This window comes from Coregonus clupeaformis, chromosome 13, assembly GCF_020615455.1.
Source record: "Coregonus clupeaformis isolate EN_2021a chromosome 13, ASM2061545v1, whole genome shotgun sequence".
Classification (NCBI taxonomy): Eukaryota; Metazoa; Chordata; class Actinopteri; order Salmoniformes; family Salmonidae; genus Coregonus; species Coregonus clupeaformis.
This window is the reverse complement of record NC_059204.1, coordinates 6678784-6696649: the sequence shown is the minus strand read 5'-3', so window position 1 is coordinate 6696649 and position 17866 is coordinate 6678784. Positions and strand designations below refer to the sequence as shown.

The following is a 17866-nucleotide window of genomic DNA, read 5'->3' as shown; positions in this document are numbered from 1 at the left end:
CAAACGTCCTGCACGGTGTTGGGCTGTAAGCACAACCCCCACCTGTGGACGTCGGGCCCTCATACCACCCTCATGGAGTCTGTTTCTGACCGTTTGAGCAGACACATGCACATTTGTGGCCTGCTGGAGGTCATTTTGCAGGGCTCTGGCAGTGCTCCCCCTGCTCCTCCTTGCACAAAGGTGGAGGTAGCGGTCCTGCTGCTGGGTTGTTGCCCTCCTACGGCCTCCTCCACGTCTCCTGATGTACTAGCCTGTCTCCTGGTAGCGCCTCCATGCTCTGGACACTACGCTGACAGACACAGCAAACCTTCTTGCCACAGCTCGCATTGATGTGCCATCCTGGATGAGCTGCACTACCTGAGCCACTTGTGTGGGTTGTAGACTCTGTCTCATGCTACCACTAGAGTGAAAGCACCGCCAGCATTCAAAAGTGACCAAAACATCAGCCAGGAAGCATAGGAACTGAGAAGTGGTCTGTGGTCACCACCTGCAGAACCACTTCTTTATTGGGGGTGTCTTGCTAATTGCCTATAATTTCCACCTGTTGTCTATTCCATTTGCACAACAGCATGTGAAATTTATTGTCAATCAGTGTTGCTTCCTAAGTGGACAGTTTGATTTCACAGAAGTGTGATTGACTTGGAGTTACATTGTGTTGTTTAAGTGTTCCCTTCATTTTGAGCAGTGTATTTTACGGACGTTGAAAATAGGTATTTTCTTTGTTCAAATTTCAACCATACGTTCAATTATATTAGGAATGGGCAACTTTGATGGGGGTGGGGGCAACGAAAAATCTGAACTCATCATGAGGGGCCACAGTGCTACCCACACATGCAGTCAGAGTCGGTGTTCGTCGGGAGATTCATTAATTGGGTTTCCCTGGCCGAGCAGCCGCACACAAGCCTAAGATCACCATGCGCAATGCCAAACGTCGGCTGGAGTGGTGTAAAGCTCACCGCCATTGGACTCTGGAGCAGATGAATCACGCTTGCCCATCTGTCAGTCCCAACAGACAAATCTGGGATTGACAGATGCCAGGAGAACGCTACCTGCCCATTGCATAGTGCCAACTGTGAAGTTTGGTGGAGGAGGAATGATGGTCTGGGGCTATTTTTGATGGTTCGGGCTAGGCCCCTTAGTTCCAGTGAAGGGAAGTCTTAACATTACAGCTTACAATGACATTCTAGATGACTCTGTGCTTCCAAGTTTGTGGCAACGGTTTGGGGAAGGCCCTTTCTTGTTTCAGTATGACAATGCCTGCGTGCACAAAGCGAGGTCCATACAGAAATGATTTGTCGAGATCAGTGTGGAAGAACTTGACTGGCCTGCACAGAGCCCTGACCTCAACCCTATCGAAACACCTTTGGGATGAACTGGAACGCCGACAGCGAGCCAGGCCTAATCGCCCAACATCAGTGCCCGACCTCACTAATGCCCTTGTGGCTGAATGGAAGCAAGTCCCCGCAGCAATGTTCCAACATCTAGTGGAAAGCCTTCCCAGAAGAGTGGAGGCTGTTATAGCAGCAAAGGGGGGACCAACTCCATATTAATGCCCATGATTTTGGAATTAGATGTTTGACGAGCAGGTGTCCACATACTTTTGGTCATGTAGTGTATTTATCTCGATGTTACTGTAATGTTCTGTCCCATGTTATAGCCTACAGTTTGTCGTGTCTGTAATATTGTTGTCACAAAAACAAATTCAAATTTGTTGATTGTCTATTAAAGGAAAAATCCACCCAAAAACTATATTTAGATATTTGTTTAATTAAACCATTTTTGATTTAGTCCCAAAATGTTTTGCATGTCATCGATCTAGTTTTCAAGATATATAACTTTCAAAGTACAGAAATACAGCCGGTGTGATGCATTTTTTGGTTGAAGTTTTCCTTTAAGTGTGAATAAAATGTAAAAGATATTGTAGGCTATACATGGGTTATTGTAGGGGGTTTCTACACTGGCAATTTTGGAGGTTTAATCTGTGTCCGGAAAACCGTCCTCTCAATAATGACCGCAGACACAGTCGTGGGGTCAATACCAAGTGCATTTGACTTTTTGGCATATTGCTTGGCATATTGTAACTTATGTGAACTGATGTACACTGAACAAAAAATATAAACGCAACGATGTTTCATGAGCTGAAATAAAAGATCCCAGAAATGTTCCATACGCACAAAAAGCTTATTTCTCTCAAATGTTGTACACAAATTTGTTTATATCCCTGTTAGTGAGCATTTCTCCTTTGCCAATGCTGACTGCAGGAATATCCACCAGAGCTTTTGCCAGAGAATTGAATGTTCATTTCAACGTTGTTTTAGAGAATTTGGCTGAACGTCCAACCCGCCTCAAAACCGCAGACCACATATAACCACGCCAGCCCAGGACCTCCACTTCTGGCTTCTTCATCTGCAGGATCGTCTGAGACCAGCCACCCAGACAGCTGATGAAACTGAGGAGTATTTCTGTCTGTAATAAAGCCCTTTTTTGGGGAAAAACTCATTCTGATTGGCTGGGCCTGGCTCCCCAGTGGGTGGGCCTATGCCTTCCCAAGCCCACCCATGGCTGCGCCCCTGCCCCGTCATGTGAAATCCATAGATTAGGGCCTAATGAATTATTTTCAATTGACTGATTTCCTTATATGAACTGTAACTCAGTAAAATCGTTAAAATTGTTTCATGTTGCGTTTATATTTTAATTCAGTATAGATAGTTTAATACTTTTCTGTATAGTGAATGTTTTGTCTTTCATGTGATTGAATCAAATTCTGTTCTTTACATGCTTACTGACCAAAGCAACATAGAGGTTGAGAATTAAATAAATACACTGCAGGCTGTCGTGATGCTGACATGCAATCAATTACCATACAGTAACAATCTGTTACAATTCCATATTGCACAATTACAATCACACACCCTAATAATTGGTTGACAAATAGTGCCTCCCACAACGCAGGTGACGGCTGCATGGTGCAGTTGGTGAGAATGCAACTGCAGTGACTTGAAGGCGACTTCATCAAAAACTGCATGACCTTTTTGATCACAGGAGGCAGGAAGCATAGCGGTTAAGAGCAATGGGCCAATAACCGAAATGTCGCTGGTCCCCGAATCCGAATCCCCTTGAACAAGGCACTTAACCATAATTGCTCCTGTAAGTCGCTCTGGAAAAGCTAAATGACAAAGACATGTAAATAATGAGGACGGTACATGAAGCTTCACATAGTATAGATATAGTTTAATACAGAGTGACTTACAGGATCACATGCTGCAAAAACACCTACAGGTTCTCATTCTAGTAGCCTGTTGCACTCACTACATGGTTGTATTTTGAGAAAACCATCACAGAAAAAAAAAAAAAAAAAGTATTGTGAATGTTAGAAAGAGCTTGGGCTGTTATCATCAAGATATTCATTCCTTGGACCATGTCGATCTTGTTCAGCTTCGTGTAGAAGTGAAATTTCGATAGCACCAACTCCATCAGCAATAACAAAGGCGAAGGCCATGTCTGCCATTGTCGTGTTTGCTAGAAACAGCAGAAGTTGTCTGACTTGCTGTCAGTGCATATGTACTTTCCCCTGACTTTCCTGGGTCGACTTCCCTCTACAGTCAGCAACTTTCGCCTTACCCAGTGGGTGTGTTCAAGCGAATCTAGCTGACCTATGGTGTAATCATTAGTCCAACAGTTGCAAACGAGAGTTTCTATTGGCCAAATTCAGGTATGTTTAGCCCCGTTTCGTTCCGTTTGCTTCCGTTTTAAGAAACATTTTTCAACAGAATCGGCGGAATGAATACACCCCTAATCACACGCAAACACAGAACTCAGTCACGTATAAACCGCATGGTCCCTTTGCTCGTTGTATATATAATTCCTTCTCACATCTCTCCTCCTCTCACCTTTTCCCTTCGCTAGTGGACTTCAGTGCACAATACAACAGCTGTCTGAGACCAAGCAGAAAAATCTTTCCAAGCCAAACATTCATAACGTAACCGCTAACCGCTACACACAGTCTGCATCATTTTCACCATATTAACGTCTTAGTCAACATAGCTATTAGAACTAACGCATTAGTAAACCCGCTACAATCATGCAGTACAGCAAGCAGTTTGGCAGTTACACCGGCGGGCCCCGGTGGCAATACATTAATACAACCAAAAGCTTACCTTGACTTGGAAGAGTTCCAGTGTTGGATAGTCATAGCCAGCTAGCTAACATAGCATCCCTCTCTGTTTGAACCGGGTGTTTGAGTAGGCTAAACTAGCTAGCTGCATTCGCTAGCTAAGTAAGTGAAAGTAAAATATATATATATATATATATATATATATATATATATATATATACTACAAAATATAGCTAGCTAGCTGTCTCTCTCATGCTTTCTCTCTTGCTTCTCCTTAATTTTCGGAGAAATTTATTTGTTTAAAAATGTTCAACTATTGTCTTTCTCTCTCTTTGAGTCAACTACTCACCACATTTTATGCACTGCAGTGCTAGCTAACTGTAGCTTATGCTTTCAGTATTAGATTAATTCTCTGATCCTTTGATTGGGTGGACAAAATGTCAGTTCATGCTGCAAGAGCTCTGATAGGTTGGAGGACGTCCTCCGGAAGTTGTCATAATTACTGGATAAGTCTATGGAAGGGGGTGAGAACCATGAGCCTCCTAGGTTTTGTATTGAAGTCAATGTACCTAGAGGAGGACAGAAGCTATGAGCCTCCTAGGTTTTCTATTGAAGTCAACGTACCCAGAGGAGTACAGAAGCTATCTGTCGTCCAGCTACACCATGGAGCCACACTACAGAGTGCTGTTGAGGCTACTGTAGACTTCATTGAAAAACAGTGTGTTTTAATCAATTATTTGGTGACCTGAATATATTTAGTATAGTTTTATATGAAAAGGATAACGTTCTTAATGTTTCACTATTTACATTTTTATGAAATTCACTGAGGAGGATGGTCCTCCTTTTCCTCCTCTGAGGAGCCTCCACTGGTGAAATATCACTTTTCATTTGTATCCTGTGTAGCTTCAGAATTGCAGCAAAATTGGTTCCTGTTTCAGTCATCTATTTGGCCACGTTTGCGTGGGTCAAACAAAAACACCCTTATGATTGGTTGACAAATAGTGCCTCCCACAATGCAGGTGTTGGCTGCATGGTGCAGTTGGTGAGAAGCAACTGCAGTGACTTGAAGGCGATTTCATTGAAAACTGCATGACATTTGATCACATTATTGTTGTCAAGTTCATGCAGTGGAGATGTAGTCGCAAGTCTGACAATTTTTAAAACCATAATGCAATACACTCTGAAAGGCGGTGACCAACGATTTGACAAAAGTGATCCGCTCGAACGCGCCCAGTGTGTGGTAGCCTGCAGTCAAAACACAAGCTGCGCCTGCCTGCCGTGCGTTTTGGAATAAGATAGCGCATCTTGAATTGTTTTGGTAGAATTTTCCAGACGCTTTAACTTCTTCTCTGTCGGAATATCCGCGGGTGTGTTTTCAACTCTGCCTGTCAACACTGTTCATTTGAGACCAGAGAAAACACCTGGCAAGTAGGCTACATTCGGCCGAAAGTGACGTCCAAGGAGGATGGGACTCACACTGGGATAGCCTACTAGACGGATAGAACAACCGCCTTCAACATGTTTAGAGGTACGATTATGACTTTTTTTCCATATGGTCTTTCGCTGTAATGGTGTTAAATCGGCTATTTGTTTGTTTTGTTTATTTGGATATGTATGACAAAGTGTGCTGGAAATGTCTGACGTTGTGTTCCAGCGCGAGAGCTTTAGGAATATGTGTTGATGATGACCTACCTACAGTAGCCTGGCGTTGCATCACGACTTGGAATGCATTTGGAATTGTGTGTGGTCGGTCGGTCTATGTGGACGGTCGGTCTATGTGGAGGCTGCACTGTCGACTACAGAGGTTATCAAATATCCAGGTGTGTGTGGTCGGTCGGTCTATGTGGAGGCTGTACTGTCGACTACAGAGGTTATCAAATATCCAGGTGTGTGTTGTCGGTCGGTCTATGTGTAGGCTGTACTGTCGACTACAGAGGTTATCAAATATCCAGGTGTGTGTGGTCGGTCGGTCTATGTGTAGGCTGTACTGTCGACTACAGAGGTTATCAAATATCCAGGTGTGTGTGGTCGGTCGGTCTATGTGTAGGCTGTACTGTCGACTACAGAGGTTATCAAATATCCAGGTGTGTGTTGTCGGTCGGTCTATGTGTAGGCTGTACTGTCGACTACAGAGGTTATCAAATATCCAGGTGTGTGTGGTCGGTCGGTCTATGTGTAGGCTGTACTGTCGACTACAGAGGTTATCAAATATCCAGGTGTGTGTTGTCGGTCGGTCTATGTGGAGGCTGTACTGTCGACTACAGAGGTTATCAAATATCCAGGTGTGTGTGTGTGTGTGTGTGTGCGCGCGCAGAGGAGAGGTCTGTGTAGGCAGAGGTGTGTGTGATGTGGTTTCCAATACGTCGTCAAATCCTGGAGTGTGTTGGTCTTTATGAGCGTCGTTAGATTATATGCCTCTGTCCCTCACCCCGCTCTTCTCGCTCAGCTCGGCTCCGTTCGGCGGGAATAAAATATTTATCAATATCACTTCATATTATTCTTAAAAATAGAATGCCGCACTGCAGTTTATAGTTATTGTGTGTATGCGTGCATTCTCGCGCCTAGACAGACTTTCTGACCTTCTCGAGCGGGTGGGTGACGAGGCAGCGGCGCGAGGAACAAGCGCCATGAGAGTCAGTGGACCCCGGGGACCGGGAGCGTTAACCGAGACACACACAGAGAGAGAGAAAGACAGACACAGAGAGAGAGAGGTTTCTGTAAAGCTGAAATGTTGCTGTAAAAATTCCTGTAAAAAAATGATTTTCCTCTGTTTTATACAGTACCAGTCAAAAGTTTGGACACACCTATTAATTCCAGGGTTTTTCTTTATTTTTACTATTTTCTACATTGTACAATAATAGTGAAGACATCAAAACTATGAAATAACACATATGGAATCATGTAAACCAAAAAAGTGTTAAACAAATCAAAATATATTTTATATTTGAGATTCTTCAAAGTAGCCAGCCCTTTGCCTTGATGACAGCTTTGCACACTCTTGGCATTCTCTCAACCAGCTTCATGAGGTAGTCACCTGGAATGCATTCAATTAACAGGTGTGCCTTGTTAAACGTTAATTTGTGGAACAGCTCAAATAAGCAAAGAGAAACGACAGTCCATCATTACTTTTACATACGTAAAAATGTATGCACACATGACTGTAAGTCGCTTTGGATAAAAGCGTTTGCTAAATGGCATATTATATTTTATTATTATTATATTACTTTAAGACATGAAGCTCAGTAAATCCGGAAAATTTCAAGAACTTTGAAAGTTTCTTCAAGTGCAGTCACAAAAACCATCAAGCGATATGATGAAACTGGCTCTCATGAGGACCGCCACAGGAAAGGAAGACCCAGAGTTACCTCTGCTGCAGAGGATAAGTTCATTAGAGTTACCAGCCTCAGATTGCAGCCCAAATAAATGCTTCACAGAGTTCAAGTAACAGACACATCTCAACATCAACTGTTCAGAGGAGACTGTGTGAATCAGGCCTTCATGGACGAATTGCTGCAAAGAAACCACTACTAAAGGACACCAATAATAAGAAGAGACTTGCTTGGGCCAAGAAACACGAGCAATGGACATTAGACCGGTGGAAACCTGTCCTTTGGTCTGATGAGTCCAAATTTGAGATTTTTGGTTCCAACCACCATGTCTTTGTGAGACGCAGAATAGGTGAACGGATGATCGGCGCATGTGTGGTACCCACCGTGAAGCATGGAGGAGGAGGTGTGATGGTGTGGGGGTGCTTTGCTGGTGACACTGTCTGTGATTTATTTAGAATTCAAGGCACACTTAACCAGCATGGCTACCACAGCATTCTGCAGCGATACGCCATCCCATCTGGTTTGCGCTTAGTTGGACTATCATTTGTTTTTCAACAGGACAATGACCCAGCACACCTCCAGGCTGTGTAAGGGCTATTTGACCAAGGAGAGTGATGGAATGCTGCATCAGATGACCTGGCCGCCACAATCACCTGACCTCAACCCAATTGAGATGGTTTGGGATTAGTTGGACTGCAGAGTGAAGGAAAAGCAGCCAACAAGTGCTCAGCATATGTTGGATCTCCTTCAAGACTGTTGGAAAAGCATTCCAGGTGAAGCTGTTTGAGAGAATGCCAAGACTGTCATCAAGACAAAGGGTGGCTACTTTGAAGAATCTCAAATATAAAATATATTTTGATTTGTTTAACACTGTTTTGGTTACTACATAATTCCATATGTGTTATTTCATCATCTTGATGTCTTCACTATTATTCTACAATGTAGAAAATAGTAAAAATAAAGAAAAACCCTTGAATGAGTAGGTGTGTCCAAACTTTTGACTGGTACTGTATATATTGCCCTTTTACTGTAAGAGGTGTTTGAAAAGACTGCCTGACATTTCATCCTGTTTTGGTGGGATGGAGTTTTGGCCTGCCTGGTGACATCATCAGTTGGTAAATTGGTTAATAGAACAATAAGAAAAAGTTCCAAACCTCTCGGCCAATAACAGCTCATTTTCAGTTCTCCCCTCCCCACTCAGACCACTCCCAGACAGTCCTAGCAAAATTCTTACTAGGAGAAATGTAACTTTGCTAAGAAGCTATTTTTGTTTGTTTTCAATTAAAATAGTTTAAAAAAAGAATCACAGTAAGGTCCTTAATTGTTACCCAGAAATGATTTGACATTGAGATTAAAACAGCTGCATTGGACCTTATTTAAATGGTGTGTCTGTAAAGACAGCAGTGTTGCAATTGTGGAACCATGATATCTCTGTCTCACACACACACACACACACACACACACACACACACACACACACACACACACACACACACACACACACACACACACACACACACACACACACACTAATTAGGTGAGTAATGCACAAGCTTAAATACAGTCTGTCACGGTTTACTATGCCAGAACCCAGAAGCAGACCAGGACAAGGTACGTTGAGAGAAAGGTGAGTGTTTATTTAATAGATTCCGAGTGAGGCTGAATAATCCAGGGAACAGAGCGGGTGGCGTGGATGGGTTGTTGAGGGTGCAGTGGTTGGTCCGGTACTGGCTCGGCAGCCGCCGACCATCAGGCAGAGGTTGGGTGAAGGTTCCGGGTGAGAGATGTTCAGCAGCTACCGATCCGGCAGGAACTGGATGTTAGGCCAGAGCCTAAGAAGGGTGATGATCAGGACCAGGTGTGCAGATTAGCTGATGGGATGCAGGTGCGGAAAACAAGAGCGCTCCCGGGAGCGTTCCGAACCCTCGGGAAACTGGAGATTACGAACCGGAACACTAGTCACCGGACAGGACCCGACTCAGACAGCCGGGATCGTTACAGTACCCCCCCTCCGACGACGCCACCGGGCGGACTCCCGGAGCGCCAGGATGGAGGCGGTAGAAGTCACTGATGAGGTCCGCATCTAGGACCTGTCGCCGCGAATCCATTCCTCTCTTCAGGGCCATACCCCTCCCAGTCCACGAGATACTGGAAACCCCGGCCCCGCCGTCTGGAATCCATGATGCGACGCACCGTGTAGGCAGGACCACCTCCGATCATCCGAGGAGGAGGAGGAGGAGGCGGAGGAGGCAACAGAGGACTGAGGAAGACAGGCTTGAGGCAGGAGACATGAAAGGTGGGATGGACTCTGAGCGTCCTCGGTAGTTTGAGTCGAACTGCCACTGGATTGATCACCCTCTCCACCACAAACGGACCAATGAACTTCGGTAACAACTTCCTAGACTCAGTCCGTAACGGAAGATCCCGTGGCCAACCAAACCCTATCTCCGATGGTATAGGTGGGGAGCGGGATCCGGCGACGATTCGCCTGGAGCTGATACCGGTCCGAAACTCTAAGGAGTGCCTTTCTGGCCCGATGCCAGGTCCGGTGGCAACGACGAATATGGGCCTGGAACAGAAGGCACTGAGAGCTCCTTCTCCTGAGAAGGAAACAGGGGGAGGTTGGTAGCCATACAGGCACTGGAAGGGAGACATCCCAGTGGCAGATGTAGGAAGAGTATTGTGGGCATACTCAACCCAAGGCAACTGAGAGACCCAGGAGGTGGGGTTGGAAGAGACCAGACAGCGTAGCGTGGATTCCATCTTCTGGTTGGCTCTCTCCGCCTGACCATTGGATTGGGGGTGAAAACCAGATGTGAGACTGACTGTAGCTCCAATGGCCAAACAGAAGGACTTCCAGACAGCAGAGGTAAACTGAGGGCCACGGTCGGAAACGATATCACTGGGCAAACCGTGGACCCTGAAAAACCTCCCTAACCAGGATCTCGGACGTCTCCGAGGCAGAGGGAAGCTTGGCAATAGGCACAAAGTGGGCGAACTTGCTGAATCTGTCCACGATAGTCAGAACCACCGTGTTCCCCTCAGAAGCGGGCAACCCAGTGACGAAGTCCAGGGCCAGATGCGACCATGGTCGCCGGGGAATAGGAAGGGGGTGAAGTAGTCCAGAGCTGGGCCGACTGGTACTCTTATTCTGCGCACACACTGGACAGGCAGCAACAAAACCCCCGAGTATCCTCGGCCATGGCAGGCCACCAAAAAGCGTCTGCGAAGAAACGCCATTGTCCGAGCCACGCCAGGGTGACAAGCCATCTTGCTGGCGTGGGACCATTTGAGGACAGCAGGACGAACCCGACTCAGGCACAAACAACCGACCGGGTGGACCGTTACGGGACCGGGCTGAGTCCGAAGGGCCGCCAGCACCTCCTCCTCAATCTTCCACATAACTGCTCCCACGACGCAGTTCCGGGGGAGGATTGTCTCGGTCTTGGACCCACTCTCCTCCGTCTTGGAGAACATCCGGGACAAGGCGTCCGCCTTGCCGTTCTTAGATCCAGGTCGGAACGTCAGGGCAAACTTGAATCGTCCGAAAACAACGCCCACCTGGCCTGACGGGAGTTGAGACGTTTAGCCGATTGCACGTAAGCAAGATTCTTGTGGTCAGTCCAGACAATAAACGGTTGCTCCGCCCCCTCCAACCAGTGGCGCCACTCCTCCAAGGCAAGTTTCACCGCGAGAAGCTCCCGGTTACCCACATCGTAATTCCTCTCCGCAGGCGAAAGGCGACGAGAGTAGTAGGCGCAGGGATGGAGTTTACTGTCCGTGGAGCATCGCTGCGACAGGATGGCGCCAACTCCCACATCAGACGCGTCCACTTCAACGACGAACTGACGGGCCGTGTCCGGTTGAGAGAGAATCGGTGCGTTGGTGAATCGCCTCTTCAAATCCAGAAACGCTCGATCCGCCTCCGGATTCCACTTGAAGGTCCTGATACTGGAAGTCAAGGCAGTTAACGGAGCGGCCACACGGCTGTAATCCCGGATGAATCTGCGGTAGAAATTCGCAAACCCCAAAAATCTCTGGAGCTGCAATCTCGTACCGGGCTGGGCCCATTCCAGAACCGCTCTAACCTTCTCCTGGTCCATCCTAATCTCTCCCTGGAGATGATGTACCCGAGAAAGGATGTCGTGTGGGCGTGAAACTCGCACTTCTCGGCCTTCACGAACAGGCGATTCTCCAACAATCGCTGCAGAACCTGCCGGACATGCTGGACGTGGTCGGAAGGTTCCTTCGAGAAGATCAGAATGTCATCCAGGTAAACAAACACAAAGAGACCGATCATATCTCTCAGGACGTCGTTCACCATACTCTGGAATACCGCTGGAGCATTGGTCAGTCCAAACGGCATCACCTGATACTCAAGTGACCCATCGGTGTATTGAAACCCGTCAACCACTGGTCCCCCTCTCTGATCCGGACCAGGTGATACGCATTGCGTAGGTCTAGCTTGGTGAACACCGTAGCACCCTGTAAGGAGTCGAAGGCAGAACTCATCAAGGGCAGGGGATACTTGTTCTTGACCGTGATGTCATTCAACCCCGATAATCAATACACGGTCGAAGAGAGCCATCCTTCTTACCCACAAAGAAGAATCCTGCCCCCAGGGGGTGATGACGAGGGACGAACGAGACCAGCAGCTAGGGACTCCTTGATGTAGGTCTCCAACGCCTCACGTTCAGGTCGGGAGATACTGTATAACCTTCCCTTGGGGGTAGACAGCTCCAGGGACCAGGTTGATGGCACAATCATATGGTCGGTGGGGAGGGAGTGACAGAGCCTTCTGCTTACTGAAAACTTCCCCCAAATCGTGATATGTCTCGGGAACCAGGGACAAATCTGGGGGTTTAGCCTCAATCACCTGACTGGGAACCGAATGGGGGCAGGCAGTCTTGAGACAGTTAGCATGACAATCAAGGCTCCAACTCGTTACCTTGCCCGTCACCCAATCGAACGTGGGATTGTGTTCCTTCAGCCAGGGGTATCCAAGGACCAGAGGAACATGGGAAGACGGGCAGAATGAAGAATGAAATCATCTCAGAATGATTCCCCCGACAACCGCATCTTAACCGGTTCAGTCCTCATCGTGATACGTGCCAGACTACTGCCGTTCAGAGTGGTCGCTTCAATGGCTTCCGGCAATTGCCTTGGAAAGCCCCAGCTGTTCCACCAACTTCGGCATCAAGAAAGCTTCCATCGGCACCTGAATCGATAAAAGCGTTAAGCGCTAAGCTCTGATTCCTGTTCACAAGGGTAGCCGGGAAACGGGGTCTGACAGAGGTACTGAGAGGTTGAAACTGGCTCGCTAAAAGTCCTCCCAACTTTAGCGAGCCGGGCAGTTTGACGACCGCCGGGAACAAGTGGAGATGTAATGTCCCGAGCTACCACAGTAGAGGCAGCAGTTGGTCTTACGTCTATGTTGACGCTCCTCCTTGGTTAACCCGTGCGCCCCACTTGCATGGGTTCAGAATCGGGAGAGAGGACCTCTCCACTAATCCATTGTGGTGGAGAATGATCGAGCGTGTTCTGGTCCACCACCCGACCCGACTGGGAACTGAGAAGCTGATCGATTGGACGGACCCCATTGCTTCTCCCTCCTTCGCTCTCGGACTCGATTATCCACCCGAATAGACAAGGCTACCAAGCTGTCCAGGTCACTAGGCTCCGGATAGGAGATCAACTCATCCTTGAGCTGCTCCGACAGACCCTGGTAAAAGGCCGCTTGCAGAGACTCCTCGTTCCACCCACTCTCCACAGCCAACGTCTTGAACTCGATCACGAAGTCGGCCACGCTGCGAGTTCCTTGGCGAAGCGAAAACAGGCGCCTAGCTGCGTCCCTCCTCGGACGGAATGGTCGAAGAGCTTCCCTCATCTCGGCCGTGAACCCCTGGTATGAAGCCATGCAGGGATCTTGTCGTTCCCAAACGGCTGAAGCCCACTCCAGCGCTCGACCACGCAGCAACTCAATCACAAAGGCTATCCTAGCCTTGTCTGTGGCATAAGAGTAGGGCTGTAGATCGAACACTAATCCACACTGCATAAGGAAGGAACGGCATCTTCCCAGCTCCCCCTCATATTTATCCGGCGCCGGGAACCTTGGGCTCACGGATGGACACAGCTTCAGAAGCGGCAGGCGAGATGGGTGAAACCCGGTAGTGGATCCTCCACCGACACTTACGTTGGTTCTGGACCTCCGTCAGACCGGTAGAAAGGTTCCGAACTGACAACGCGATCTCCTGTAGTACCGTGCTATGATGGCCCAACATCTTCTCCTGCTGGATAATAGCATGGCGAACAGAGTCCAGGTCCGCTGGGTTCATTACTGGCCGGATCGTTCTGTCACGGTTTACTATGCCAGAACCCAGAAGCAGACCAGGACAAGGTACGTTGAGAGAAAGGTGAGTGTTTATTTAATAGATTCCGAGTGAGGCTGAATAATCCAGGGAACAGAGCGGGTGGCGTGGATGGGTTGTTGAGGGTGCAGTGGTTGGTCGGTACTGGCTCGGCAGCCGCCGACCATCAGGCAGAGGTTGGGTGAAGGTTCCGGGTGAGAGATGTTCATAGCTAACGATCCGGCAGGAACTGGATGTTAGGCCAGAGCCTAAGAAGGGTGATGATCAGGACCAGGTGTGCAGATTGCTGATGGGATGCAGGTGCGGAAAACAAGAGCGCTCCCCGGAGCGTTCCCGAACCCTCGGGAAACTGGAGATTACGAACCGGAACACTAGTCACCAGACAGGACCCGACTCAGACAGCCGGGATCGTTACACAGTCAGAGTGTGAGCAGTGTCAGGCAGATTTAAGCTGTTGGGGTGTGAGCAGTGTCAGGCAGATTGAAGCTGTTGGGGTGTGAGCAGTGTCAGGCAGATGGAAGCTGTTGGGGTGTGAGCAGTGTCAGGCAGATTTAAGCTGTTGGGGTGTGAGCAGTGTCAGGCAGATTGAAGCTGTTGGGGTGTGAGCAGTGTCAGGCAGATGGAAGCTGTTGGGGTGTGAGCAGTGTCCGGCAGATTGAAGCTGTTGGGGTGTGAGCAGTGTCAGGCAGATGGAAGCTGTTGGGGGGTGAGCAGTGTCAGGCAGATGGAAGCTGTTGGGGTGTGAGCAGTGTCAGGCAGATGGAAGCTGTTTGGGTGTGAGCAGTGTCAGGCAGATGGAAGCTGTTGGAGTGTGAGCAGTGTCAGGCAGATTGAAGCTGTTGGGGTGTGAGCAGTGTCAGGCAGATTGAAGCTGTTGGGGGGTGAGCAGTGTCAGGCAGATTGAAGCTGTTGGGGTGTGAGCAGTGTCAGGCAGATTGAAGCTGTTGGGGGGTGAGCAGTGTCAGGCAGATTGAAGCTGTTGGGGTGTGAGCAGTGTCAGGCAGATTGAAGCTGTTGGGGAGTGAGCAGTGTCAGGCAGATGGAAGCTGTTGGGGGGTGAGCAGTGTCAGGCAGATGGAAGCTGTTGGGGTGTGAGCAGTGTCAGGCAGATGGAAGCTGTTGGGGTGTGAGCAGTGTCAGGCAGATGGAAGCTGTTGGGGTGTGAGCAGTGTCAGGCAGATGGAAGCTGTTGGGGTGTGAGCAGTGTCAGGCAGATGGAAGCTGTTGGGGTGTGAGCAGTGTCAGGCAGATGGAAGCTGTTGGGGTGTGAGCAGTGTCAGGCAGATTGAAGCTGTTGGGGTGTGAGCAGTGTCAGGCAGATTGAAGCTGTTGGGGTGTGAGCAGTGTCAGGCAGATTGAAGCTGTTGGGGTGTGAGCAGTGTCAGGCAGATTGAAGCTGTTGGGGTGTGAGCAGTGTCAGGCAGATTGAAGCTGTTGGGGTGTGAGCAGTGTCAGGCAGATTGAAGCTGTTGGGGTGTGAGCAGTGTCAGGCAGATTGAAGCTGTTGGGGTGTGAGCAGTGTCAGGCAGATGGAAGCTGTTGGGGTGTGAGCAGTGTCAGGCAGATGGAAGCTGTTGGGGTGTGAGCAGTGTCAGGCAGATGGAAGCTGTTGGGGTGTGAGCAGTGTCAGCCAGATTGAAGCTGTTGGGGTGTGAGCAGTGTCAGGCAGATGGAAGCTGTTGGGGTGTGAGCAGTGTCAGGCAGATGGAAGCTGTTGGGGTGTGAGCAGTGTCAGGCAGATGGAAGCTGTTGGGGTGTGAGCAGTGTCAGGCAGATGGAAGCTGTTGGGGTGTGAGCAGTGTCAGGCAGATGGAAGCTGTTGGGGTGTGAGCAGTGTCAGGCAGATGGAAGCTGTTGGGGTGTGAGCAGTGTCAGGCAGATTGATGCTGTTGGGGTGTGAGCAGTGTCAGGCAGATGGAAGCTGTTGGGGTGTGAGCAGTGTCACGCAGATTGATGCTGTTGGGGTGTGAGCAGTGTCAGGCAGATGGAAGCTGTTGGGGTGTGAGCAGTGTCAGGCAGATGGAAGCTGTTGGGGGCTGAGCAGTGTCACGCAGATTGAAGCTGTTGGGGGGTGAGCAGTGACTGCATTTTGCCGTTGGGCGTGGAGAAAATGTTACCGTTCTAAAGCGAGTTTGCTGCAATTCTACATATTTTTGTCATGGGATGGAGAGAAGATTTAGCAATTTTCTAACTCCTTTCATGCAATTCTACTCATTTTGCCATGGGGCGGAGAAAAATGTGTAGTTTTGAATATGATAACTGATGGTCAATGGGCCCCATGCCGGTCGGTAATTCGACCATGCTTACTATAAATTTAGAAAGCTGGCCGCTAGACTAACTTAGCAATCTAAAAATGTTTTGCTGACATGGGCGAATTGATTGGCTGCTGATTCACAACCACCTCGTGTATTCTATTATTCTAACTCTCAACAGGAAGTTGAGGCCCCGACTGAGTTCCCAAAAGGAGGGTCATGCGGGCCGACAGTTCTCTATCCTTGATATAGGGAGAATGCCTTGGGTCTATCACCCCCCCACACACACAGATCATTAAAGGTTAGGCCACTTGGTTTTGTCCCACCTGGGCTCTGTCCTCATTACTGATGAAACCATATGGGCCTAGACTGGGGGCCGGTGGCTGTGTGTGTGGACAGGAAGAAATAGGCCAGTGGTGTGTGCTTGTTTGTTTACGAGACTGGCTGAGTTTCTTACCACCCCATCCACCAGCACACACACACACCCACCCACCCACCCACCCCACACACACACACACACACACACACACACACACACACGATAAATGGCCATGTATCTGTGTGCTGAATATGCAGCTGTCTGTCAGTGGAAGTGATGGAATGTGGAGGTGGGTTGTCTCTGATACAGTCTCTGTCTGTCACCTTCACTAAAAAACAGAGAGATGGAGAAAACTAATGAGAGGGGGAGAGGGGGGAGAGAGGACGGGGGAGGGAGGGGGAGAGAGGACGGGGAGGGACGGGGAGAGAGGACGGGGAAGGACGGGGAGAGAGGGCGGGGGAGGGAGGGGAGAGAGGGGAGAGAGGACGGGGCGGGGGAGGGAGGGGGAGAGAGCGGGGAGGGAGGGGGAGAGGAGGACGGGGAGGGAGGGGGAGAGAGGACGGCGGGGGGAGAGAGGATGGGGAGAGAGGACGGGGAGGGACGGGGAGAGAGGACGGGGGAGAGAGGACGGGGAGGGAGGGGGGGAGAGAGGACGGGGGAGGACGAGGACGGGGGGAGGGGGAGAGAGGACGGGGAGGGAGGGAGGGAGGGGGGAGAGAGGACTGGGGAGGGAGGGGGAGAGAGGATGGGGGAGAGAGGATGGGGGAGGGAGGGGGGAGAGAGGATGGGGAGGGAGGGGGAGAGAGGACGGGGGGGGAGGGGGAGAGGACGGGGAGGAGGGAGGGGGAGAGAGGACTGGGGAGGGAGGGGGAGAGAGGATGGGGGAGGGAGGGGGAGAGAGGATGGGGGAGGGAGGGAGGGAGGGAGGGGGAGAGAGGATGGGGGAGGGAGGGGGAGAGAGGACGGGGGAGAGAGGACGGGGGGAGGGGGAGAGAGGACGGGGACAGAGGAGGGGGAGAGAGGACGGGGACAGAGGAGGGGGAGAGAGGGGAGGGAGGGGGAGAGAGGACGGGGGAGGGCGAATGAGAGAGAGAGAGAAGACTACGAGCCTTGAAGAAGAGAAAGGGAGAGATACTTAAAGAGGAGGACAACTGACACAGAATTAGGGTACAACTCATAGGATACAAACAAACACAAAGGATAGAGATATTTAAACCTTTTCCTGCAGTCAAATGACCAAATCGCCCTCTAGTGGCTTCATTGGTGTAATGTTATTCATATTTTTCATAATTAATACACTTTTTTTTTTTATATACAGACAAATCTAGTGTTTCTATGTCAAAAGGTTTTGTTATATTTCAGTCTTCTTTGATGTATATAAAGTGTAATATTGGGATGCAAACTCAAAATGGAATACATTTCAACTCTATATCTGACATGTTACAGGTGTCTTCTTTCTTTAAGCCCATAACCATGTGTGTGAG

The 17866-nt window shown here is 49.2% G+C and overlaps 1 protein-coding gene across 1 annotated transcript in view; it reads left to right on the top strand.

The window, feature by feature from the left end:
• The first annotated feature begins 5414 nt into the window (after window positions 1-5414).
• The window catches only part of LOC121579097 (reticulon-4 receptor-like 1), a 173789-nt gene continuing 161337 nt past the window's right edge, over window positions 5415-17866 (top strand). Inside the window, exon 1 of the mRNA XM_041893395.1 lies at window positions 5415-5642. Within this exon, the coding sequence (XP_041749329.1) occupies window positions 5633-5642 (10 nt within the window). The 5' untranslated portion in view covers window positions 5415-5632. The remainder of the gene's footprint in view (window positions 5643-17866) is intronic.